We start from the raw sequence: 14,613 nt of genomic DNA on the forward strand, positions 1-14,613 counted from the left end.
CAAAACGTACACTGGCAGACCGAGAGTCATCTTCAGCTTGTTACCGGCGGCACCGCCACGACTATAAGAATAAAACAGAATTCAGTCAGCATTACTCCAAGTTCCTTCAACATATATATATATATATACATTTCCCCCTCCCCCTCAAAATATTCAATCTCCATTTCTTCCATTTCCTCCATATCCTCCTCCTCCTCATCCAACAAATCTCCCAATTTCCCTCTATTTTTTTCCTCTCCTCCATTCCGTCGGATCCCGCAAATCTCCACCCATCCACAACCAACAAGGGGATTGATTAAATGTTCAGCTTACCCTCTCTTCGACATGGTGCTAGAGTATAAAGGTTGTTTACTTCGACGCTAGAAAGAAACTGATGTACGAAGGGACAATTTGGCGTCGTCGTCGTCGTCGTCGAAGTTGGTGTGGTTTTGCGGGCTCTCAGCAGCGTCGTTGGTGAATTATCTTCAAGGTTCGCCTTTTCGCTTAGTGTGGGCTCGTACAACTCTTGGCGCTAATTCCTCGGTTTAAGGAAGGATTAGTCAGCTGGTCACGGGGGTTGCCCTAAAGCTAGGCCAATTTGGGATAACCTTGGAAGTTTATATCTAATATATTACGGTATTGGACGCGGTAATCAAGGGATACCTTCTCTTTGAGCAACGGAGGATGGGTAGAAGAATAAAATTAGCAAATAGCACATCACATAAAATACATAACTACATGATCCAACAAAGTAAAAGAAAAAGAAAAAGGCCTCCAAAAAAAGGTAAAATGTAAGATATTTAAAAAGAACTACTCAGAATCAAAACCCGAAAATGAAAATAAGAAAAAGGGACATACGCCAGGCATGATCAACCGCGCCCCCTGGAAAAGACCAAATACACAGAAAAGAACACACGAAAATGAAAGAGAAAAAATTAAGATAAAAAAAGAAGATGAAAATCCCTTCCTAAATCCACCCTGAGCGCCCGAGTCCCTCTGCTTTGTTCAAACCAACACCTGAGCAAAAAACTCAAAAACTCAGCCAGATACATTTATGCCATTTGATCATCCTCCCTTTTCTCCTTCTTCTCATCACCATGAGGAGACGACTCTCTTTTCGAAAATATGTCGGCTTCAGCGGCTTTGGTCGTGACTGTTTCCAACGCCTCTGCTCCAGCAGCGGGCTCAGATGGGTGAGAAGCTGTCACGGGAGCGGCAGCAGATGCGGGAGTAAGAGTCACAGCAGGCGTGGGGGTTCCAATTGCAGGTGATTTGGGTCGCGATGATTCACGCGACTCCTCCTTGGGTACAGGTGCAGATATTGGTGCCTCCGTGGAGTCCTTGGTGGCGGGTTCTTCCGGGGGCGCGTCTTCCATCATCGTGTCCTCCAAGTCGGCATTTTCCGGCAGAGCTGATGCATGGGTTAATATGGCTTTTGACGCCAATGGCTCCTCCTCCTGCTGCTCTTCGTCAGCGACAGCAGCTGCAGCGTCTGGCAACGCGACCCCATTGCCCTCGGAGATATCATCTGCATCCATCCTTGATTCTGATCGAGTTGTCGGCTCTTCGGGAGACGGCGTTGCCTTCTCTTGCGTTTCAGTTTCTTCGACATCTTCCATCTTATCATCAAGACCAGCATCATCATCTGGTATCGACGATTCTTCCCGCGGAGTGGCAAGGCCACTATCAACACCGGAATCACCGTCGAGGTTTCGGTAGTTGACCTGGTTCCGTCGCTTGATGACACCGGGCTGCGGGCGGATGCCGTTGGCAGCCGCTTCTTCTTCGTCCTCGCTGTCACTTAATTCACCTTCCTTCTCGATGTATTGGTCGAACCGCCGCTTGGTAAACCGTCTGTCTTTATTCTCGTCCTCATCAAGATCATCTAAGATGGCATCAGCCTCGTCATCCATGCCGTCAATTAATGGGCCTCTGGGGACGTCTGTCATCTGCACAGATGGTGCGAAAGCAGTGCGCTTCAGGTTTTCAATAACCTGCATTCGAATCTTGTCGAGATACTCTTTGGAATTGGCGTTATCCATGTTCGACGGTCGGACGTCAAGTTCGTAATCGGGAGAAAAGTACTACAGTATACCCTTAATCACCAAATATAGCAAGAGGAGTAGATGATGGCGGTAAGGCTTACCTCATAGTAGTCGTTATATGGCAACTCAGTCCCCAGCTGCTCGCCAACTAGAATTCCAGTTTCAAAACACCAGGTTCTCGCAACGTTTCTCATGGTGTAACCGCCGCCACCGACGATCATGGTGGGAATACCAAAACTCCTCACGTATTTTACGCAATTTGCATGCCCTCTCATACTCAGATTAAAGCAACCAAGTCGGTCTCCAGACAAACTGTCTCCGCCGCATTGGAGCACGACGGCTTCGGGACGATACCATTCCATAACATGCTTAATGACCGGCTCAAAAATCCCTTTATAGCTTATATCTTCAATACCATCTCGCAGCGGAAAATTTACGGCATAGTGTTTACCAGCACCGACGCCGATATCACGTAATTCACCGGTTCCAGGGAAGTATTCTCCGTATTTATGGAAGGACACAGTCATGACTCTGTCCGTAGTGTAAAAGGCTTCTTCCACTCCATCTCCATGATGGACGTCGATATCCACATAAAGAACTCTTTGTTTGAAACGGAGCAACTCGAGGATACCAAGCACAATATCTAAAACAAAGGAATTTAGTTTGTAAGTGGAGTCATTCACGAATGCTAAGAGACGAGAGTGGCAGGAATACCATTTACATAGCAGAAGCCACTGGCTTCGCTCTTTTTCGCGTGGTGAAGGCCTCCAGCCCAGTTGACTGCGATGTCGCATTTATTTCGGTTGAGGCGCGCTGCACCTTCCATACTGCCTCCGGCACTGATTCCGCAGAACTCGAAGAGGCCATCAAAAACAGGACAGTCATCACCGACATTGTATCTACTCTGTTCCTTCACGTATGAATCCATGTTATCGGGTGTAACTTTCGCGAGAAAGTCAATATATTCATCCGTGTGAAACTGTGTCATTTCGAATTTGTTCGCTGGTTTTGCTCGCTGCACAACATACAAAAGGTGAGGAAAAAGCATAGAAAATGTTATTAGTAAATCTGGCCCATCAAAGGGAAATTTCAAATCCAAAAAGTAAGAAGAGAGAAAAGGGCGAATGGCGAAAGCACAAAAAAGAAAGAGAGAAAGGAAAAACGTACGTATATTTCCATCTTCTTGTATAGACCGTAGTTCATGACCAAGCTATGGGCCATCCGAATGCGATGGGGTTTCATGGGATGGCCCGCGACGTAGGCGTAGTTGCCCACATCTGAATCGTAGAAGTAGGCGACCCTCTTCCTGTCTGTGGGCCCGTTGGCGATGCCCAGGTCGAGAGGGGCGAACGACGTCGACATGGCTGATTCTGCGTCCGCCAATATGCTGTATGGAAAGGGTTGAAGTTCAGTGGTCGGGGTCGCTATATGGAGGTATTAAATGTATGAAGAGAAGAATGTGATGTATAGTGAGAGAAGAGATCGAAAAACAGGGGTATAATAGAGGGATGCTGTCAGCAATCGAGTGCGAGCATCGTATAGTGCATGTAATTCCAAGCGCTGCTGGCTGGTGAGAGGATTTTTTGATGCACCACAGTCCTATCCTATCTCATTGGGACAGTTGAGGATAGTTGAGGAAGTGGAGCAGTTGAAGAGCGACTAGAAAATGGGAGCTGAAGGCGCAGGCGGAGAAGTTGCGGAGCTGGGAACAGGCGACTGACTAAGCAGCAGTCGCCTCCAAGCTGTTTGAAATAAAGCTCCAACAGACAAACAGAACAAGAACTGGAACAGAACAGACAGATAGAAAAGGATCTCATCAGCCTTTTACCTAACATAGATATACATAGGACAGGTAGCTGCTCAGTTCCCCCGTCAGATATACCCTCTTGAGATCGTTGAACAGACTCCCTGTTTATGAGCTTCTCTGGCAACGGAGAGCGTAAGTGTTGGAGCCCGCTCCAACTTTGCCCAAACCATTCCTCCATCGATACCTCCTCGCCTTGATTCCTCCTAGTTTACATTTTCAACTACAACATCACATATCGCAAACATGGAGCGGTTTAACCGGATGCTGCAGGCTGCCCAGGGAATGGGCATGGGTAACGCAGTTCCAGGCGCAGTAAGCTAAATACCTCCCAGCTGTGTCACCTTTGCACCCTCATCTCCCTCCTCGTCCACACCCGCTCTTGGAATTTCGGGGATGAAGGCACCCCTTAAAAAGCCTCCAACAACTATCTTTCCTATGAGTTTTGGCATTTTGCTACTTTCTTGCCCAAAATGCCTAACAGTGCGGCTTCTCAGGATGCGCCCAACCTCATCGATAACTCAGAAACCGTGCACATCTCGTCGCTTGCCCTTCTCAAGATGCTAAGGCATGGCCGTGCAGGTGTCCCTATGGAAGTCATGGGTCTTATGCTGGGAGACTTCGTCGATGAGTTTACCGTTAGAGTGGTAGATGTGTTTGCGATGCCTCAGAGCGGCACGGGTGTTAGTGTTGAAGCTGTCGATCCTGTCTTCCAGACTAAGATGATGGAGATGCTTCGACAAACGGGAAGGTCTGTCTTGATCCATAATATAGATATATATATCTATATCTATACATCGTCCTGTACAAAATACTTGCATCATAATTCATTATTACTGACATGTCGTTACATATAGGCCAGAGACCGTTGTCGGATGGTACCATTCCCATCCCGGATTCGGCTGCTGGCTTTCCTCCGTTGACATCAACACCCAACAGTCCTTCGAACAACTTACACCCCGCGCCGTCGCCGTCGTCGTAGATCCCATACAATCCGTCAAAGGCAAAGTTGTCATCGACGCCTTCCGCCTGATATCCTCACAGACTCTCATGATGGGCCAGGAGCCACGTCAGACGACTTCCAACTTGGGACACCTCAACAAACCGTCCATCCAAGCGCTTATCCACGGCCTCAATCGCCACTATTATAGTATCGCCATTAACTATCGCAAGACGGGACTGGAAGAGAATATGCTGATGAACCTGCATAAGCATGTATGGACGGAGGCGTTGCAGATGAATGACTTTAGAGAAGAAGGGCAGAGGAATATCGATCGGTTGAAGAAGCTTGTTAGTCTTGCGGAAGGCTATGAGAAGCGGGTTAAGGAGGAGACGGAGTTGACGAAGGATCAATTGAAGACGAGATACGTTGGGAAGGTGGATCCGAAGAAACGTTAGTGCTACTGATACCACCTTTCTCAACCCCGTTCATTCACTGTGGTCTAGTGATATTATATTGTTTTTGCTAACTATTGTATTCACGGGATAAATAGATATCGAAGATGTTGGCCAGCAGCTCATCGAAGACAATATTGTAGCCGTCTCACGGCAGATGATTGACAAGGAGGCCTCTTTGGCCCGTGAGTCTAGCAAAAGCAACGTTCCACAGAATGAGTCGATGGATGTGGATGAAGAGCCATAAGGTTCCCTTTTTCTGATTTGGTTTTTGTTTTTTCAGCTCCTTTTTTGGGCATGCAATATCAGGCTTTATTTGTCTATAGATGTGCTCTAATGATATTTTTCCCTTGCCGCGTGAGATACGCATATACTATATTGTACGCTGGCATGATGAGATTTTACGGTTTAGAACTTGGGAAAGGCATGAGAGGTTTAAGTGCTAAGTCGGTTACAAAGAACCTGGAGGGGAGATTTGTAGCTGAGCAGAACAACAATCTGTGCTATATTTTCCCAAAAGAAGCTCTAGTCCGGACGCGATGGCATGTACAGTCAGAAGAGCGCAATGTTTAATACCCAATCTACCCATATCGAAATTGTTGTACGGTAAATTGATAGAATAAATGAAACTGGTGACAGTGATACGTTATTTTAAACAAAGATAGCTCCAACTTGACTCACTCGTTGTGGGACCTGAGTGAGGCTATTCTTTGCTGCATTGATGACCAGCACCTCTCCTCTCTCGGCAGACACGGGAAACACACTAGTCGAGATTTTTTTTTTTTAAAAAAAAAAAGAGAAAAAGAAAATACATCAAATTCAGTGATTCTACAGAGCTAGCTTCAGAGAGCAAGGGTAAAAATAACAGGAGCTCAACACCATTTCATAAAATTCTAACATACAGATTGCTAAACAGCCACTTGCCTGGTTCTGCGACATATATCGATGCCAACGGAACAGAACAGCTCACGGGGTTCCCAAAAGAAGCCTAACTGACGTTCTTGGGGTGGCACGACTGACTGAGCATTGGTCTCCCCGGCATTTACAACCCTATGCACATGGAGAGAATGGTAGGCATAGTGTCAAATTTCGTTCCGCAGGGTGCAACTTTCAATTAGGTTGGAGAAGAGAAAGAGCAAGAAGAAATTGAAGATGGGAGGTTTTAAGCTTAGGGCTGCTGACTCAGCACTCTCTCGAAGGTTTTTCTCAAATCAAAAGATCTAGGAATCATTTTGTATTAACTATTCCGAGCTTCAAAAACGGAGAGTGCCAACTCTACCAGACCTTTTTTATTTCCCCCAATTGTCTGCACAGCATTGAATATGAGCGTATAGAGAGATTCCCCTTTTTCTCCTTTTTATTGGGGTTGCAAGTCTACATCATGCTAAGTCGTGTCGTGTTGCCTTTATTGAGGCCTCGTGCGGTCACATCTTCTATCCGAGCATCATTCACATCTCCTGCGCATCTGCGATATTTCGCTAATAACAGCAAACCTCCTCTCCCTTTTTCTTCAAATTTGCTAAAATCCCAATCAAACACACCCAAGCCGCCACAGCAAGAGCAGGAGTTTTTAGAAAGCCAGGCGGAATTTAAGTCCAGCGGGGATGCTCAGAGGAATACCGCCCCTGAATTCACGGGGACTGGAGCCAGCGCAGATGCAGCACAGACGGGGGGCTCCAAATCACAGTCAGACGTGCCGAAGGATCAACCGGAGTTTGATACAGCCGCTGATTCTCCGAAAGATGAGGCTGCGGAGGAACCTTCACAACCCCAGAAACCACTTCCAGATCTCACACGAGGCATCCCTTCTACAATAGCAGAAGAGCTTCAAGCTCGTTCAAAACACCGCCCAACTAGTCTTAACCTCACAGAAAATGAATTTTCTGATGGAGGCGATGGTGGCGACCTCCCGAAAAATCCCTACGTATCATCCACCGAGCGTCGACGCAACAAATTAATTAATATTATGTACGCTGTGTTCCTCGGTGCTGGGGTTGGGGGTACGATATTTCTGGGTCGAAATTGGGATACGGAGGAAGAGGAGAAGCAGCACAAGGACGCCCCCTCGGGCTGGGGCTTTAAGCTGTTTTTTGACCGTATTAAGGCTCGTTTCGCAGATATAACGAGTTACTACAAGGATCCGGCTTTTGAGAAATTGCTCCCGGACGATGACTCTATGATGCGGCAACCGTATACGCTTGTTCTTAGTTTGGAGGATCTCTTGGTTCACAGCGAGTGGACTCGGGAACATGGGTACCGGGTGGCTAAGAGGCCTGGCGTGGACTATTTCCTGCGGTATCTTAATCAGTATTACGAATTGGTCCTCTTTACAAGTGTTCCTAGCATGATGGCGGACCAGGTTCTTCGAAAGCTTGACCCGTACCGCATTATTCGTTGGGTCTTGTTCCGGGAAGCTACCAAGTATGAGGATGGTGAACACGTCAAGGTATAAAAACATATACTTTTTCTTGTCCTTTGGGATACCACTGCTACCAGTTCTTCGTAATGCTAAATAATTTTACCCCAGGACCTTTCCTACTTAAACCGCGACCTTTCCAAAGTGATATTGGTCGATACCCACGCTCCCCACGCCAAACGCCAGCCCGAAAACGCCATAATCCTCGATAAATGGAAAGGAAACCCACGTGACAAAGAACTTGTGGCCCTGATCCCCTTCCTCGAATACGTAGCCGGCATGGGCATCGAAGACGTCCGCCCAGTCCTCAAATCCTTCGAGGGAACCAAATTACCCATCGAATTCGCCCGGCGTGAGAAACTCATGCGCGAAAAATTTGAGAAACAGCTCGCTGAGGAGCGCGCTAAGAAGCCCAAGTATAGCGTCAGCAGTGTTACGTCGCTCTTTGGCATCAAACCAACCTCACCGACTATTGATGGTGTGGATCCTGTTGCGGGCCTGGAGCAGGGTAAGATGCTGTGGGATCAGATTCGGGAGAGGGGTCAGAAGCAGTATGAATTGATTGATAAGGAAATTCGGGAGAATGGAGAGAAGTGGCTGGCGGAGATGGCGGCAGAGGAGGAGAAGGCTAGGGAGGAGCAGATGAAGGGGATGAGGAATAGCTTTACTGGATTCTTTGGGTTTGGTGGTGGTAGTGGTAGTGGTGCTGGCGGTGCTGGCGGTGCTGGAGATGGCCAGGCGAAGAAATGATCGCGATTGTGATCTTGTCTGCCACTTTTCCTCTTTTTACTTCACCTGGTTGTCGCCGGGGAGGGCCCGTTGAACGTCAAAACATCATCCTCTTTGGATTAACATATCTTCTTCAACTCTTCGCATCTACGACGTCAAAAATAGGAAAATAAGGGAAAAGAAAAAGTGCGATCATCGTGAATACCTAAAAATGAAATAATATCTTATGATTCATTTGGTGGTTTCCCCCGTGCCTTGTCCAAATCAAGCCTGCGATTCCTTCATATTACTCCCCTGTTCTGTTCCATATCGTTTAGTCGCTTATTTGGAACCAGAAAGGAGAACATCTCGCCTACCCCTTGGTCCCTGCTACCTGAAGATCATTTTGCCATCCTCCCTTTTTAAGGCTTTCGGCATTCATCATTTCACGCGCTTCTGCGACGTGTATCCTCCTACCCTCTCCCTTCTCAAGGAATTATTTGCCATTATTTTTTGCTTTGATTGAGAGCGAACTCCATTTTTTTGACTTCATGTATCTGTGGGTCCCGGGGCTATATGGTGAGCTTCTAATTTTTGTTCATATGTTACACTTTTTAGGTATTCCTTTTCTTCCCTGTATATTTTACCCAGTGGCGAGAAGGTCGTCAGGGGAGAAAGGGGCTAGGGTTATGGTTGACGGGTTTTATATCTTTTTAGTTCTCGTGTCCAAGTATCAGTGTATATTATTTGAACAAGATCAGCTGCATTATGATGAGGATTTCTTTCTCTCTCTGACCGTTTTATTGTGTTTTAAGTGAATACCTTGGTATACCTTATGACGAGGGGAACTTTGGGAAAAGGGCTAACTTTCATATATCGGTTTGTTAGAAAAATGATTTTATTTCCCCTAATCTACACTCAAGCAATTCCTGCACCCCAAGCTTCTCAAGAATGTTCGTTGACATTTAATCGCAAAAGAGACCTTGCTGTTTCAAAAAACTCAATCCCCGTCCCGCTCCGCGACTCCCCCCTGTCACGTACAATATCCCACAACAACCTCTCCACTCTCCCAACACTTTCTCCGCCCTCCTATCCACCATGAGCCCCTCCACAGCCTCCTCACTTGTCTGGTAATGAAACACCAACCTCCCGAATGGAAACACCTGCAATTCTTCCGCGGCACAATAACTCACAAAAGCCTCATGAACACGGGGTAATTGAGGAATGGATGTTGTTAGGGCTGAGTTCGCCGCGGCGGCCATCATGCTGGGCCGGTGTGGATAATTTGGTATGATATTATCCTCATATTATATGCGTATGTAGGTATGCCGAAAGGATGTGATTTGTTTCACTTGGATATATTGATGTATGTAAACTTGGACTTTTAAAATACACATGTCTCGTCTCCCCTCCAAAACCCATTTTGCCCTCTCGATAAAAGCGCGAGATCCAAGAATTACACTTCCCACCGGCGCACTAAGGGCCTTTGCAAGACGTATTCTGATGCAATCAAAGCATGCGCAGAATTCCTTTAGACCTACTACTTCTCTGGAAATTCCATCAAAAAGTCGCGGTGCGTGGCGACAGGCTTTTGTTGGCCTTCGGGGACGGGGAAGGACCTGATATAGTCTGAGATTTCTTTGGTGTCTTTGAGCGGGAGGATGGTGCTGCTTAGGATGTTTTCAAGAGATACTACCCTAGTTGGGGGGAAATTGACTGTATGCGTTTTTAGCTAGTTAATAATAACTTGTATCTTTCAATTGGTAAAGGGGTGAGATGTAGAATAAATGAACCTAAAATTAGCATTCTACCTACGATTTTCTCCTTCTTGACATCATCCAGAGTCAAACCCAGCCTAATCTAGCTGAAGCGGTTCCTGGTCGAGAGGAAGATTACCCCTACGTCTTTTGCTGCTCCAATCATTCGCAATCAATCATCCAGAGTTAAATGTATCTGATTCGCCGGGATAACTGGAGTCACCGAAGCCTGTGACAGTACTGGTGGAGCTCCCGATTCCCAGCAGTAAACATTATTTCGGTGATCTAAGAGCACTGTATGCGGAGGTTGTACCAGATGTGTCCGGGGACAAATTTGGTTCCCCATTGTCCTGAGAGGCTCATAGCGCCACTTCTTTTCCTGTGAGTTCGATGAGTTTGTCCTGGAGGCTGTTGACCGAGAGATCACCAGTTTCGTCATATATATCATTGCCAACTGAGGCTTTGAAAATGGTCTAATTATGTGAGTTAAGTTAAAAACTGATTGCATTGATTCTAATATAGGGTATAAGTGAGAGGTATCGACGTGAAAGTGTTTGTAACAAGCACAGAGAAAGGTAATTGCTTTTTAATCGACATATTGAAAATTAACCGTTCACTCCGTTCTCACCTGCATCATTCTTTCTGTGGGTACGGTCGAAACATCTGACCGAAAATCACTCCCTGCTTTCCGCATTGCCTTTCTCAGGTTCGGCATAACCAACTATATCGGATATGCATTATCTTCTACCGATTCCGATTTTGTCTTGGATGCTATGCTGCTAGGAAAATCATTGACACTGGGTGCCATTTGTAGTTCCGATCGCTCAGTGACAACTTAATAAGGGGTGCTGTACAACGGGAGGCTGTGAATGATAAGGCCGGTGATTGTTAAATGCGGTAGGTTGTAAAACGATAATTCTATAGCAAAACTGCCAAAAATGAATGTCGTAAATCTCAAATACGTTAAAAGAGCGTGCGATAGGTTATATAGAACCGTCGATAACGTTGTCAGTCCTGACCGGCTGGAGATTAGCCCCACCGAGTCGGGAAACATATGGGAGGTGGATGGGCAGACGGTAATCTCCAAATCTCGCACCGAGGAGTGTATTCCCGCTAATATTATTGGTCGTATTTTATGTCTGTGACAAACTATGGTGATAAGAGATAGTTGACATAGCTTTCATGTCCGTCCGTTATCTAAAAAGTAAAGGTCGGATACGTCGTAATCGTAGAAATTCCGAACAAAGGTGATTTTATGCTCTCGACTCTCGATGGCTATTCCATAATTCACCCGAGTTCATCTTGCCATCCCGAAAGGTCCCAAATTCCTGTCATGTCAAACGGAAAGCCATCCATCGTACCGAACGTACCGGATATTGACATCATATCATTGACAATATCATTCTGAGTCAAGGTTTCCGGGAGTGGTAGAGGGGCAAGATCAGGTGTTTGGGCGGTTTGCTCAGCACCAGGAGCATCATCGGAAATGATACCGGGTTGCTTGGCCAAGATCCGCTCGCAATGATCGAGACACATGTCAGCAAGATCCCAGTCATATTCTACTCGGGCCCGGTAGAGGGCGTCACGAAGTACATCTACACTAGACAAGCAAGATCGGGCTATTTCTGGGTCAGACGTCTCAAGAGCACATCGTACTAGAAGTGTAGCGGTCGACGTAAGGTGATAAGCGCTGTCTGGATTCGGATATAAGCATGTTGCATTTTGTATCCCATGCAGCTCGTTATAGTGACTTACACGGCAGCCAAAATTCATCAAAATTAGGCCTCTTCAAGGAGATCATAAACTGTACCACCTCTTCTGCAGCTTTCCTACATTCAGTCTGGAAATACTGGCGCCCTTCAGTGTTGGATGGATTATCGGAATTATTAATTTCCTAGAAATTTATACAGAAATTAGACAAATGTAAACAGCATCAACTGCGAAGATTATAAAATCGACTCTACCTGTAATTCAACACGGCAAATAAGCATTTTCAAAGTAAAATAAGCCAGAAACAAACTGCTGGATCCCGACACGGGAGCTGGCAAGCTTGCAGGCGAGGCTTTCAGCCATTCTGGAAGTGAATCTTCCCAAGTCCCTATATCTGCCCTCAATCTTCGAAGGGTTTTGGAGATCTCATGTTGCGATTTAAGCTGTAATTCGTATATTAGCGGGAGTAGATCGCCAAGAATCTCGGTAAGCTGACACAGAGCGATGTAGCATTCTGCCATTCTTATCCTCTTCGGAGACGGATTTGCTTGGGGGACGAGAACATGGATCGTCGGAAGTGGTACGTCGTATTGGTTCCTATTGATTTGTGGAGGTACGCCATGTCCGTAGCTTGCCCTATTCTTTGTCAGCTAGCAAAGCAAGGTATGAGCAGTAGAGACAAACCCAACCACCACCCACCACACCCCTCCACCCCCCAACCCCAAAAGAAAAGTAAAAAGAAAAAAAGAAAAAAAGAAAAAAAAACGAAAAAGAGAAAGAAAAAAGAAATTACCACCGATCATGAACAACTACACCCCACCACAGGCGGATACGCTGGTGTTTTTCCGCACGAGAGAGCTTCCAACTGCTGGGGTCACGATTGAGGCCAAGCGTGTGAGAAAGGGCAACCGTGCGGCCGCTGTTAATTGCATTTCCAGTCATGGAGAAAATTGGCCGGCCTGTCAGGTCTATTAGGGAAGCACTCAAAGTCGATAAACCGGGCGCTGAAAACTCCTCATGCAATGCGGCGACTGCAAGATTAACTGCGTATCGAACATCCGGTTTAGGATGAGGGGCTAGAATATGGGACTGGCCCCAGTATATAAGGCTCTGCGCGTATACCTGGCACATCAAAGCTGGAGGGAGGCTCCCATTGTTCGAATTGTAGGATTCCTCGAAGGCAACTTCATCAAATATCAGGAACGAAGCGTTGATTCTGTCCAGAAAGCTAAAAATCCGTACGCGGTATTAGCGAGGAGCCCTAGCTGGCACATTAAGATAGGAATAATTGCATACATTTTGACCAAATCATGTTTGAATGGACCAAGGATTTGTTCGAGGATCTCCTTCTGGCTTTCACCTGGAATTCCGGTGGTCCTCAGGCCCTGCCTACGTCGTGAGATCGTAGTATAGAGAATTGGCTTCTTTGGATCATTGGAATAAACATTGTAGGGAGCCTTGGCATCTGAACCTTTTGCCGAATTTTCCGAGGGCATAAACCGCTCAATGACTTGAGCATCCTCAGCGGCAACAGGCCCGACAATATGGACCGATTCGCCGAGTGGTTCTCCAAACCCTCGTGGAGAGATATGACCATCCTGACTGCAACTTCGCGGAAGAGACTCTGGGATCCTTGTTGCCAGGGGAGCCGATGTGGCTGCTCCTGGCAAGTTTGGAGACAACAGTGTGTGCTTTCGCTTCTGCGAAATCTGAGATTCGCTGAGCAAGTGATTACTATCTCCCGCTCTCTGGTCATAAGGATGAGGTCCAATAAGTCTTGACAGGTCTTCACGATAGTGACAATCCGCCCCCTGAAGACGGCAAAGCTGACATGATTGGCCCGGCAGATCAACTGTACAGCGGGATTTCCTTCTGCGGCACAGATCACAAGCACGAATTTTGTGAGACCTGTAAGGACGAGTTCCGACCGGGATGGGGACTGAAGGTAAATCCTTTGGAACTCCCTTGAAGGGAGGTGTGGTGAATGGTGACATCTTATCTGAACCTTGGAAGTTCATGCGTCGGATAAATTAATGGTTTAGGGAGAAAACTATTCAACGATAACTAGATAACCAACTAGTCAAGGCGGGAGCTCTAGGACTTCCACCCAGGGCGACGAAGCCAGTAATCGCTCGATCGATTAACCACGTAGAAATCATAATGTCCACGTCAAGAAGTCAATTATTAAAGCATCTCTCAACACAAGGAATGCAGAGGCCCAGGACGCTGCCCGCGTTCCAAGTGGTTTATGCTGAGATAGGACTGCGTTCCATGGATGGATCGTCCCCATCAATTCCGGAGTAGCGGCACGGGCTCTCTCGCTTATGTTCAACCTGCCGAAAGCCAAAGTCTCCTCTAGAGGTACTTCGATTGGGGTGGAGAACTCGTCACGATTGCCTTTTCAAGGAAGGGCTTTAACCGTCGTTTAGGGGGTCACGGCCCAACATCTGGCTTCTGTTCAGGCATCCCAAGGGCCCGAGACGTTACATATGACCTCACTGTTACCCGGCTGCGGCGCCGCTTGCTGGTGCGTGTTTCTTTCTTTATTTCTTTTTTTTTAAACTTCCTTCCCGAGGTTTCTCTCTTCTTTCGCTTTTTTCACTTTTTCACTGCTTGCTCAAATCATACCGATTAATAACTAATAACTAATAGCCTTCACAACTAACTAACTATTCGCACCGTTATCCAAAAACCCGGATTTCTTTTTAATTTTCCTTCACCCTAACGTGGGGGGTAAGTAAGTTCCACTATCCTTGGCTGCTGTATTTCCTCTTGGTCTTACGCATGGGTTTGCATTAC

The 14,613-nt window shown here is 46.6% G+C and overlaps 5 protein-coding genes across 5 annotated transcripts; 2 read left to right on the forward strand and 3 right to left on the reverse strand.

Moving 5' to 3' along the window:
• Positions 1–1,031: 1,031 nt before the first annotated feature.
• PADG_04450 (histone deacetylase RPD3) lies at positions 1,032–3,386 on the reverse strand (the record flags this gene model as incomplete). Its single annotated transcript, XM_010761171.1, has 4 exons — positions 1,032–2,063; positions 2,126–2,667; positions 2,739–3,039; positions 3,192–3,386. 4 exons carry the CDS (start codon positions 3,384–3,386, stop codon positions 1,032–1,034), a joined length of 2,070 nt encoding a protein of 689 aa, XP_010759473.1.
• Positions 3,387–4,301: 915 nt separating this feature from the next.
• PADG_04451 (26S proteasome regulatory subunit rpn11) lies at positions 4,302–5,470 on the forward strand (the record flags this gene model as incomplete). Its single annotated transcript, XM_010761172.1, has 3 exons — positions 4,302–4,579; positions 4,686–5,221; positions 5,322–5,470. The coding sequence occupies 3 exons, from the start codon at positions 4,302–4,304 to the stop codon at positions 5,468–5,470; spliced, it is 963 nt and encodes a 320-aa protein (XP_010759474.1).
• A 1,134-nt stretch (positions 5,471–6,604) lies between these two features.
• Positions 6,605–8,389, forward strand: PADG_04452 (protein translocase subunit TIM50; the record flags this gene model as incomplete). The annotated part of the gene is made up of 2 exons (XM_010761545.1): positions 6,605–7,669; positions 7,751–8,389. 2 exons carry the CDS (start codon positions 6,605–6,607, stop codon positions 8,387–8,389), a joined length of 1,704 nt encoding a protein of 567 aa, XP_010759847.1.
• A 2,074-nt stretch (positions 8,390–10,463) lies between these two features.
• Positions 10,464–10,819, reverse strand: PADG_11769 (uncharacterized protein; the record flags this gene model as incomplete). The annotated part of the gene is made up of 2 exons (XM_010761695.1): positions 10,464–10,577; positions 10,733–10,819. The coding sequence occupies 2 exons, from the start codon at positions 10,817–10,819 to the stop codon at positions 10,464–10,466; spliced, it is 201 nt and encodes a 66-aa protein (XP_010759997.1).
• Positions 10,820–11,391: 572 nt separating this feature from the next.
• Positions 11,392–13,808, reverse strand: PADG_04453 (uncharacterized protein; the record flags this gene model as incomplete). Its single annotated transcript, XM_010761173.1, has 5 exons — positions 11,392–11,798; positions 11,860–11,998; positions 12,069–12,450; positions 12,608–13,042; positions 13,111–13,808. 5 exons carry the CDS (start codon positions 13,806–13,808, stop codon positions 11,392–11,394), a joined length of 2,061 nt encoding a protein of 686 aa, XP_010759475.1.
• Between the last annotated feature and the right edge of the window lie 805 nt (positions 13,809–14,613).

This window comes from Paracoccidioides brasiliensis, assembly GCF_000150735.1.
Source record: "Paracoccidioides brasiliensis Pb18 unplaced genomic scaffold supercont2.4, whole genome shotgun sequence".
Classification (NCBI taxonomy): Eukaryota; Fungi; Ascomycota; class Eurotiomycetes; order Onygenales; family Ajellomycetaceae; genus Paracoccidioides; species Paracoccidioides brasiliensis.